Source organism: Panthera uncia, chromosome B4, assembly GCF_023721935.1.
Source record: "Panthera uncia isolate 11264 chromosome B4, Puncia_PCG_1.0, whole genome shotgun sequence".
In the NCBI taxonomy this organism is placed as follows: Eukaryota; Metazoa; Chordata; class Mammalia; order Carnivora; family Felidae; genus Panthera; species Panthera uncia.
In genome coordinates, this window is record NC_064809.1 from 58,152,597 (window position 1) to 58,164,757 (window position 12,161).

Genomic DNA, 12,161 nt, shown 5'->3' on the forward strand with positions numbered 1-12,161 from the left:
TAGAGATGCACAGTCAGCAAACTTAAGTAACAACAACATCAATAATAATAATGTAGCTTTAGTACCTCACATACAGATTACACACACACACACACACACACACACACACACACACACACACCGTCTCTGAGGACCTGTTCAAATAGGAGTCCAGAAATAAACGTACTGATAGAAAAGGTAACACGTATCAGGCCCAATCTGCTCCACAACCTTTCTATGTCCCTTTTCTTCCTTACGATAGGAACAACACAGAGCAGCTCCAAATACCAACTTTCCCCGTGGCAGGAGATCCTGATGCTACTCGAGATCACAGCTGGACATTGCAGCTAATTACTCTAGCTAAACTCACTCAATGTCCCAGTTTGGATGACTGGGCCTCAGCCTCTCTCCAGAGCCCCAGTTGCTCCCATATTCCCTTGGTTTTCCAGGGGGCTTTTCCTGCTTCTTCTGCAGCCTGAGTCGCTTGCTAGTTCTTTCTGGGTCCCTTTCAGCCCTTCCTGAAAGAGAAGCACAGTGGCTGGAGCCTTCCTTCCATTTGCTTGCCTCCAGATCTGGTCATCCTTCTTTAGCTCCAGCCTCCCTTGGCTGAGCTTCCATCATTACTGTGCAGGGTCTGGGGACCCTGCATCCACTCCTCCTTTTGCTTTCCAAGTCAGACAGCAACAAGGATGTCACAGCCACTCCAACATAGTGCTTGCTGCAAGATAATCTCCTCATTGGCCCTCTCTGCCATTGCTCTGTCCACTGCTGGCCCAACTCTTCATGCCAACTATTAAGAAATCTACTATTTCCTGGGCTACAAAGAGATGTAAAGTGAAACTTGAAGTGATAATTCTAGAAGCTACTCCTTGGATACCACTAGTGAAGATCAATGCATTGTTCTTGCAGTAGTCGATAACATTTATTGCTACCATGTGCAAATAAGTCAGTCCATGAACATTTATTGAGCAACGACTCTGTGCAGAGAACAATGCCAGACAATGGGAATACCCCAGTGAATAAGATCACCAGTCTATGCCCTCAATAAGTACAACACTTTATGGAGAATGGAGTGGGACTGAAGAGAGATACACAACCATACCCTCAAAGAATCTCAGCACTCAAGGCCTTCTGGACATTTCTTCATCTTATACATCTTATACATAGGCTAGATGAATAAGATAGATATGCCTATCAAGGAGTTTCTAGTTTATTTAAAATAACAACATAAAGAAAAAAAAACCTTCATAAAGCATGATAATAAAGGTTCTATGCTAATAAGACAGACAGGATTTTATAAGAGCTGAAATGTTCATAAACTAGAATAACATGGAGTTATAAGAAACGAATCATGGAATGCTTCCTGAAAAGTTGTTTAACTTAGATTTAGGTGGAAAGAACTAGCATCATAGTTTCATAATATATTAATTTTTATGTGCTTTTCTTTTTGTTCTTCTTTCTTTTCTTTAATCACAATACCATTTTTCATCTACAATCATTACCTACCAAATGTCTTACACTTACTAGAAGCAATGAATGGTTGGCTAAATTTTGAGTACTGATAATGTTTTCATCATGATATTTTAGTCATTGATCCCTACAGAATCACAGCATATCTCAAAAACTACTGAGGCAATGCTGTCAGATTTTAAAACAGAAAAGTAAAGACAAGGTGTAATTAAGAATTTTATAAATTTTTTAGGGGCGCCTGGGTGGCTCAGTCGGTTAAGCATCTGACTTCGGCTCAGGCCATGATCTCATGGTTCGTGGGTTTGAGCTCCGCATCAGGCTCTGTGCTGACAGGTTAGAGCCTGAAGCCTGCTTCAGATTCTGTGTCTCCCTCTCTCTCTGCTCCTCCCCCACTCATGCTCTGTCTCTCAAAAATAAATAAACATTTAAAATTAAAAAAAAAAAAGAATTTTATAAATTTTTGCAACAATGAGGTTATAATGACTATAATTGGGTAAACTTAGCAATTTCATAGCTTAACCAGTCACCAGGCAGCTCAGCAATTGAAAGAAGTACATTTCTATAAACAATTATTGCTTTTATGTCCATCTTAATGATCATTGCCTAGATGAAAATATAATCAAGATTCCAAAGTGAAAGAGTATATTAATTATGTTCTTAAAAAGATCTCTTATTTTAAGGAGACATCAACATATTTTCATATTTCCAACCATCTAGTTATCTAAATTTAAATAACACACACACTCCCAACATACGAATGATTAAGATAGAACAGTATGTGTGCAACATCACTTCTTGTATGTACATAGTTTAAAACAGCATTAGAACATTGCAAAAAAAAGTTGCATTCACCTCTAAAATGTATTTAGTAAGAAAGTCTACAAAACACAGCTGATACTAAAAACTGAAATTTATTTTCCCCTAGCAAAACAGTTATTATCAAATTCTTAAGCTACTGTGCACTCTGTATAGCAATTCTACTTAAATTTGTTTATTTGCCTGCTAGAGAGTAAAATTAGTATGTGCGTAGAAGGTGAATGATTCTGCACAGACTCTTATGATAAGAGTAGCTTGATACAGTTTATAAATTTGCAACAATGTGATTACTGTCGAGACTGACAGGTCTGCATATTTGAAGTAGGAGGTAAGCTCCTTAGTATAATTCCTTATTCTTTTTTTGCTGCTCCTCAAAATATGAAATAAAAGATTAGTTACAATGATTTTTTTTTCCTGCTGAGGGGAAGAATAAATTCTTGTTAACTCAGCTGACAGTAAATTTTAGAGTTAAAAAAAATGATGGAAGATATCTTAAAAATAATTGAAGGCAACATTTCTTAAAGACCTTTATTCCATATCACTCCAGATACCAACTTTTAAATCAAGAAGCCACTATCTGCCATTATTGTTCAATGTGTAAATACCACCTACCCCACCTGGGCATTGGTAAAGATCACAGCTCTCAATTAGATGCTGTGCTGTTTGTTGAATGCCACATTTCCGCAAGGGGCTGCCTATGATGGTCATCTTATAAAGCACTGTTTAGAACTTTTAAATCTAATATTCAGGGTACTAACAATTCAGACCATGATCACAGGGTGGGATGTGGGGAGCTCTGATACTGATCTGTAGGGCTGTTAACAATAAAACCCGAAAAACCCCACAGCTATTGTGTCATAAACTGTTCCCAATCAACTTGGTCTGAAATCTCAAGCCTCTTCCTTAGCAGCTCACTGAATAAAAGGCTTATGCTTTCCAGTATATATGTATGCAAATTTTATCAAGAATAAAATCAAAGAACTCATTTTATTTAGCTGAATATCTGAGAAAATAAAAGGTTATGATTATAAGTCATATAACCTGTGTGGCTCCAATATGCTGATTAAGAGTGTGAGCTCAGGAGCCAAAATGTCTGGGCTGGTTTACCAGCTCTCTTCCGCCTGTTGGATGTGTGACCTTATACTCCATACCTGTTTCCTCACTAGTGAAAGGGAGGTAAGAGGACCTCCTATAACATAGGCTTGAAGATGAAAATAATAATACATATAAAGGATCAGGAACAGGATCTGATACACAGTAAGCTCCTGATAAATGTTGGGCTGTTACCATTTATAAAAACCAGTGGTTAAAACCACTCCATAGCTATTATAGAGGAAGTTTCTATTAATTCCAAGGATATTGGCATTTTAACCCGAACATTTTAAGAATATTGAATTTGACTAAAATATCTTTGTTGTCCTGTAGATTATATGTATGTCAGTGTAATTTATGAGTAGATAGCAATATATTCTCAGGGGAAATTATGACTGGCATTCCACATAGGTCAACTTCTCTGACTGCCGCCTAAGTAAAGTAACTTTACCAGTTCCACAGGCTATCAGCGAATACTTTCAGGACTCATTATCTTTTCCAGTTCTAAACTACAGAAGCTACATGTTATGTATTTAGGATCAGAGCTTATAGACTATATTTATGATTTATATATGTTTTTTTATGAGAGGAATAATTTGTAATGCTCTATAAATCTTAATGGACATGTCTACTAAAGAGTGTAAGATGAAGAAAAAAAATCTTTAAACCAAACCAATCCTCTGAACAAAGTCCTTATTGTTTCCTGCTCCCCCTCATCAGCTCACCTCTAACGAACCCACAAAAGCTTGTATCTCCATTACCACCTCAGGTAAATGCTTATCAGGTATAGACCTGAAATGTCTTTAAATACATAAAACAGGGGCGCCTGGTTGGCTCTGTCCGTTGAGCATCCGACTCAATTTTGGCTCAGGTCATGATCTCATGGTTCATGAGATTGAGCCTTGCATCAATCTCTGTGCTATCAGCAGGTGGAGGCTGCTTGGGATTCTCTCTTCCTCTCTCTGCCCCTCCCCCCAACATAAATAAACATTTAAAAAACATGCAAAATAATGGTGTGGTGCTATAATTACACTGCTCTGTTCAACAGCACACATATGCTATCAAGTTATGTCTTTTTTTGTGGTAGAGAGGTCATAGAAATAAGAGTGGGACAAAATGGCTTAAAGGATCGAGAACATTTGAAATCTCACTGCCCTAAAGCCATTTTAAAACATTCCTTCTCTTGCTTCTCTCCCCAGATGGTCAACATACATTTTTATTTTTTTATTTTTTAAATGTTTTTATTTATTTATTTTGACAGAGAGAGAGAGAGAGAGAGAGAGAGAGAGAGCGCATGCCCGTGTGAGTGGGGGAGGGGCAGAGAAAGAATCCCAAGTAGGCTCCACACTGTCAGCACTGAGCCTGATGCAGGGCTTGAAGCCACAAACTGTGAGATCATGACCTGAGACAAAAACAAGTTGGATGTTGAACCAACTGAGCCACTCACGCACCCCTACATATTTTTTAATGCAAATAAATATACCAGCTGTTGTTACCTATAAAATGCTTCCAAACATGACCAATCCCAAAGGGATTTCAAGGTTGTTAGAATTATATCCTTTGTAATTTTTTTTTTTGCTTTCCTACCAGAATCACCTAAGCAAACAATACTTACATGGAATTTTTATAAAACTCTAGTAATTTTTCCCTTTAAGGACTTTTTATATATAATTTTCATGTTTTATCCTTCAATAAAAATAAGTACTATAATTTATACTATAACATATGGTACATGTATGATCACTAGATGATTCACACAGAGACACACATAACAGAAAATTAAATTTTCCTCTACTTATAATAGTCTATTGGAAATCTTCAAGCTATTGTCCATCGTATTTCTCAAATTTTTGGCACAAACTAAGAAACATGAAACAAGGAACAATACTAAGTAAAATTCATCTAGGAATTGCAATCATAGTATTATAAATTATAAATGTTTTTAAATAATTGACTATCACATAAAATGTAATTACATTATGATTCTACTTAATATATCACACAGAGAATTGGGGCGCCTAGGTGGCTCAGTCGGTTAAGCATTCACTTTTGGTTCGGGTATGATCTCATAGTTCATGAGTTCAAGCCCCACATCAGGCTCTCTGCTGTCAGCGCAAAGCCTGGAGCCTGCTTCGGATTCTGTGTCTCACTCTCTCTCTGCCCCTTCCCCACTCGTGCTTTGTCTCTCTTCCTCTCTCAAAAGTAAATAAACATTTAAAAAAAATTTTTTAAATATATCATACAGAGAAGGCAAATAAAATCAGAAAACTGAGATCTTAAAGTTGGAAATTGCTTCAAAGAGCATCAAACTCAACCATGAAGTAAATTTGTGCTTCATTGTTCTATTTTATTTTAATTTTATCAGCTACACAAACAGACACAACTTCGGATATCAGAGACCAAAGAAACATAAATGTAAATGGTGATTTTTTTTAAGGTTTTAAATTTAAACAGGTGGAGTCTCAAATGTATCCCTGCACTTTTTGCAAGTTCATGGCACATCACTTTGCATTTATAAAAGACCTATATTAGTACCTGTTTTTGCTAACTGAAAGAACTCTGAAGATTTTCACTTCTACAACAAAAGGCAAAAGCAAAAAAGGCATTCAACGTTTGCTTTGCCGGAGAGCTGGACAGCTATTATAGAGGCAGCAGGGACCTCAAGCAGTGGGAATGGCCCCACCAAACTCTTTCCCTGGGAACCACACTCAGCATCGCAACATGAAGTCACCAGAGTTTTGAGTTGTGTCTGTGAGCACCTGTGCTTTGTTTTTATTTATTCTGTGCATTCGTTAGCAAGGTGCGCCCTGAGGTATTGGAAAAGCCTTAGAGAGACTGTATTTTAGGCCTAGGAATGCATGAAAAATTTCCATATAAATTAATGGTGCAGGGGTGCCTGGGTGGCTCGGTCAGTTCAGCATCTGACTCTTGATTTCAGCTCAGGTCATGATCTCAAGATTGTGAGACTGAGCCCTGCGTTGGGCTCTATACTGAGTGTCGAGCCTGTGGGGGAATCTCTCTCTCCCTTTTTTTTTCTGCCCCTCTTCTGCTCTCTCTCTCTCTCTCTCTCTCTCTCTCCCTCTCTCTGTCTGTCTCAAAATAAATAAACATTTAAAATCGATTAATTAATGAATGGTAATCGCTTATTTATTTTACACCATTTTGGCCTATGAAAGGTTTTAGAGAACATTCCACTTTGGGATAGCAGAGGAAACCTGTATTAGGATAGCTAGTGTGAAAAACCCTGGTATGAATTTGCTGTTTTGACTTCTGAGAGATCTTTTGGAAATGCTTTGATACACAGATAGTAGAAAAACAGTTGATGGTAGAAATCCAGATATTAGACAAGATATTAGGTACCTTCTGTGACTTCACACCATTCCGAGTGTCTCCACATTACAAATGTGGAGATAACACCACCAGCCCCACGTATTTCCTAGAACTGTCCAAAGGTAGCAAAGTATGTTAAAATACTTTGAAAACAGCAAAGGGCTATAAATTCAAAGCATTTTTTGTTACATTCATTTACATTTATACTGTCCTACCCAGCAATTTTAATCAGCCACAAGTAAACACTCCATCTATGTACTACATGTCATTTCTCACTGTCAGTAAAAGAATCATTGTGATATATTGAATGGTGGCCCTCCACACATGTGTCTATGTCCTAACCTCCAGAACCAGTGAATATGCTACATGGCAAGAGGATTTTGCAGATGTGATTAAGAATCTTAAGATAGGGGGAGTATACTGGATTATCTAGGTGGGTCCGATATAAGCCTAAGTATAAGAGGGAGGCAGAAGGGTCAGAGTAAGAGAAGGAGAAATGACAGTGGAGTGTGTGTGTCTGAGAGAGAGCACGTGGTGGTGGTTGGGGGCCGGGGAGGTTGGAAGATGCAATGTTGCTGGCTTTGAAGATGGTGGACTGAGTCACAAGCCAAGGAATGCAGGAGGCTCTAGAAACTAGAAAAGGCAAAGAAAGAAATTCTCCCTTACAGTCTCCAGATAGAATGTATCCCTGCCAATACCTTGATTTCAGGCTTTTGACCTCCCAAACTATAAGGTAATAAACTTGTGTGATTTTAAACCACTAAATTTTTGGTAAATGGAAAACTAATACAATCATGAAAACAGCCTATGATCCTGCTACCGATAATCAGGCTTTTTTTTTTTTTTTTCTGAGAGCACACAATGAATGTAAAATAATAGTTTTGATCATTTTCTGAATCTATCGCGAGAGTCATTTCACCCAGAGTGGTGAATCATTTAACTCCCCTCCACTGACACGAATAATTGAGCTAATTTAAGTCCTGGTCTGGAATTTGCTGTGTGACCTCAGGCAAATCACATAACCTCTCTGGGTCTCAATGACATTATTTATAAATACTTGGGCTACATACTCAGAAATAGCCTGAAGTGTCATAAAAGAGAGGCACAATGTATTTTGGTAATTCTATTGAGAAAGTCATCATCGCTGACTGGAACAACTGATAAGTACCACCCATCAGAGCTCCTCCACAAAAATATCACTAGGAGTTATTGAGGTTTGTCTGGATTTTAGCAATACATGATTCCAAATGTTCAGTGCAGGATAAGCCTGAGGGACATGTCAGGCACACATTAACACAGATTTCTGGAGGTAAATGGATGAGGAAGAGTGGGGGGAGAAAGCACTAGGGACATAAGAGAGAGTCTGGAATATGAAAGCAGTGCAGAGCCCCTGGAAGTTTCTGAAAGGCTTTTATGATCTCTGCAGACTATTCCAGGAGTCGTCTAGCACGTGAGCTGTGGCATGTGCAGTGGCTCTTGGCAAGCTGTGTCACTCATCTCCTTATCCCCAGTGACCAGGCACAATAACCAGTATTTAATATGGCTCACAGTATATGTGTTAAATGACTGAGTGAATAAGCCCAACTAGCCTTTCTCATCTTAACTCTTCCCTAAGGGCTATGTCCTGGTGGTGCCATTCACATAATATCATGTCAATGGCGCCTCTTGGACTTTTGAAAACAGCATCTCTGCCTCCCTTCCAGCTCTGTCTCAGAGAGGCAGGCTACTGGAGTCTTGTAGGCAAGGGATAGTGAAAGCCTGAACCAGTGAGAGCAGTGGGAATGGAAAGGAGAAACAGGCGCCAGCATGATTTAGGGTGGTTTGGGAGATACACTCAAATACTCTTGACTAGTCAAAGTAAAATCTTCTTTGATTTCTTTCTTATTTTCCTTGAGAATAGTTCAATAATAATCTGTTACATAAAAGTGCAACTCTTATCATGTATCTCCCGTTAACCACAAGTTACTATTACCGTAAACCTCACTCCTCTGTCAAAAATTTATATTGACCCCATTTTTCTATTTAGGATCTAGTACTTCAGTCAAAATCAAACCATCTAGAGCAATATTTTAAGGAACTGGAAAAAGACAACAAGGAAGTCTGAAATTTACCATTTTTTACAAGTATGCCAAAAACTCAGACCTATGAGCATTTTTCTTGAGTCCTAGGTCATAGAAGCATTTGCCAAAATAGCACTAACAACCTTTATTTCCATAATTTGCTTCCCAAAGATAGATGATATGATGAAGAGAATTAATGCAAAGCAAGAGTCATTTTGAGTATAAAGCAAGCCTCTGATTCAAATGGAGTATTTTGAAGTTATACCCCTTCAATGAATACCCAAGATGCCATTACATTTATTTTCTATGGATTAAGTTAAAAACGACAAAAACAACAACAACAAAAAACTACCACTATGATCTTTTTGGAATTAGATAGCATATACATAAATTAATAAATAAATTCTTCCAATTTTAAATATATCAGATGATGAGTATTTATGGAATCATACCAAAAGTTATTAAGGAACATGTACACATTTTGTTTGATACCTAAGAGTTATAGGTATAGGTAGCTAGCTTAAAAAAAAAAAAAAAAAAAACCTCCCCTGGATTTATATTTTATACTTAAGTGTATCACCTTGGGTATTAAACATGCTGCTAGCTATCTCCTAATGAGCACCTGAGCTGTCATTTTTAATAACAGAATGACAATTATTATCTCTAAGTTCTACTCCCTGAGAATAATTTGTGCAATACTTAATACAGGTAAGAATAGAAACATGCTATTTCGCTTATAAAAAATAGTATTATTTTATAGTACCTGTCATAACATTATAGAAAATGGAACAGACAATTATTTACAATAAAAGATCAACATGTGCCCAAGTGCATGGGCCATTTCAATACTCAGCAGAACTTTATACGAAATTTTAATCATGAATCTCAGTTGTTCATTGTAAAAAAGGTCATTGGTCTACATGAGAAAAATACACATATCCAAGATAAAATATAATAAAACAAATAACCCAAATATTTAGCCATTCTAATCTTAGTTGTTTTTTTTTTCTCAATTCAAAGCAGACACGAAAGACGAATGCCATAAAAACTGAGATTATCTAATTCATCTAAGTACACATGCCATCAGTACGTAATACAAGCAATCGTATCATAGCCTGTGTAATTCATTGGTTACAGTATTCTAGAAATTTTACTTGATTTTCAAGTACTAAACATTAAAACCATATTACCTCTTCCACAAAGCTGTCTTTCTTCTCTAGCATTTCTCGTAAAGTCTGGAGAATTTTAATGCACAACTTTTCTTCCTTCTCCATCAGTTTCTTTGTATGATTAATCAACCTGAAAGCAAAACATGAAACCTTAAATACAACAGTGATTTCTCTTTGAGCTATATACTAACATATAACTAGAGGGAAAAAAACATCACACTATTACTTGAAAATATGAAGTAAACAAGATACCTATTTTAAAAACTTTTAAAATTACACTTAAGCTCATAAACTTTGTATTACAAACCATCCTTTCTTTTATAGGTGGTATATCTCAGTGCTTTTAAATTTATTCAAGTAGCGTACTTTTAGTGGGACACAATACTCTAAAAGACAATGAGACACTGATGATGTTTAATCCCATCGTATGAACTAAAGCAATTTGAGTAGTAGAGAAATATGAGTATTTGTAGCATATTACATTTCATTATGTTGTACTATATTATTTTCTCTGTACTGTGTTACCTTAATGATACAGGTGCCGTAGCAGTATACAACACTGCAACCTTAGCATAATGGGCTGCTTTCCAGTTTGCATTAATAATAATAATGTGCTATTTTTCACTGCTAGGACTTGGTAGAAATCGGCGGTTTTGTAATTAGAAGCAGAAAACAACAACAAAGTAACATCAAGACAGTCTATCCATTTATTTATTTTTTATTTTTTTATTTTAGAGAGGGATGGGAGAGGGGCAGAGGGGGAGAGAGGGAGAGAGAGAGAGAGAGAGAGAGAGAGAGAGAGAGAGACAGAGAGAGAGAGAGAGAGAGAGAGAGAGAGAGAGAACCTTAAGTAGGCTCCATGTTTAACATGGATCCTGATGCAGGGCTCAATCCCATGACCCTGGGATCATGACCTGAGCTGAAATCAAGAGTCAGATGCTCAACTGATTGAGCCACCCAGGTGCCCCTCCATTGACTATTTTACTATAATTTGGGCATAAACTCTAATTTTGTAGTGGTAACCTTTGCACTGGTGTCCTCTCAGGAGAAGAGTTTGAGGATCACATCCTCAAGAACTCAAAACCAAGCAAAATATTTATAATCACTATTTATAGTTTAACATATATAACTCTTAAAAAGCTGGCTCCTACAATGACCCTGTGAGATATGTCTTCCTAGAAAAACAAAGTGATGTCAAACATAATGTAATGGTCCCATTTCAGTGACATAACAGGAGTACCATGGGGAAACCCTGAGGAAAAGTGAGCTTTCACTAGATAATACCTAGTCAGTGGTTATCAGGCGTCAAGGTGAAGTACGAGGACTTCCCATGGATTCTCTCAGTTCATCCTCACAACAATGCTACACGTTCTATTATCAGGCTCATGAGAAAACTGAGGTCCAAAGAGATAAAGCAACTTGCCTGCAGTTACACAATCATTAAGTGGTGGGATCTGGAAACAGACCCACGTCCATCTGACTACAGAGCCAAGATTCTGAAGCACCATTCTGTGGTGACACCATGCATTTACTAATCTCTTGAGTCTCAGAATTACTGTGAAGAGAGTCCCCACACAGCCACCTCTATATGATATGATAAGTGTTACAATACAGGTAATGACAAATACCATAAACTAGACAAAGAAATGATTACGTTCTGTTGGGGGAGTTTCCTAGGGCTGATCAGAGGTTTCAGTGAAGAGATAACTTCTAACAATGAAGATTTCACCTGGCAGAGAAAGGTGGGGAGGGAAGGCATCCTTCCAAAGGGCACAATATGAACAAAGGGCAGAGGCAGAAAGCTGACCATCATGTCCAGGAAATGATAAGTACTCCAACTGCCAGCTGACACATGAAGACATGAAAGAAGACAGGGTAAGACATGCAATCTGAAAAGAAGGAACTGGGAATATTATGCTAAACAGTGGACTTTATAGAAAATAGGGAACCACTATTATCAAGGACCTGAATGGCCCACATGTGAAAGACAACATGGAAGAGTGAGAACAAGGCCAGGGGTGAACAGGGCATGTGATGGGGTTATGATGCAAGAAGTAATAGAGAAATAAAATAGCCAGGACTTGGTAAGTAATGACAAATGGGAAATAGAAGAAGAGGAGGAAGGGCAGATCATAGACACCTGAAATTTATAGACTGGCTGAACAGATGGACAGCAATACTTTTCAATGATACCTAGGTCATGCTAAAGGAATAGCATGCAGGAAAGGAAAAGTGATTTCCTCTT

General features: G+C 37.6%; 1 protein-coding gene across 2 annotated transcripts in view; it reads right to left on the reverse strand.

Annotated features, from left to right (window-relative positions):
* Positions 1–12,161, reverse strand: part of ITPR2 (inositol 1,4,5-trisphosphate receptor type 2) — a 490,724-nt gene that overhangs the window by 216,066 nt on the left and 262,497 nt on the right. For both annotated transcript variants that reach the window (XM_049627177.1, XM_049627176.1), the window contains exon 37: positions 9,938–10,046. In XM_049627177.1, the coding sequence (XP_049483134.1) occupies positions 9,938–10,046 (109 nt within the window). The remainder of the gene's footprint in view (positions 1–9,937; positions 10,047–12,161) is intronic.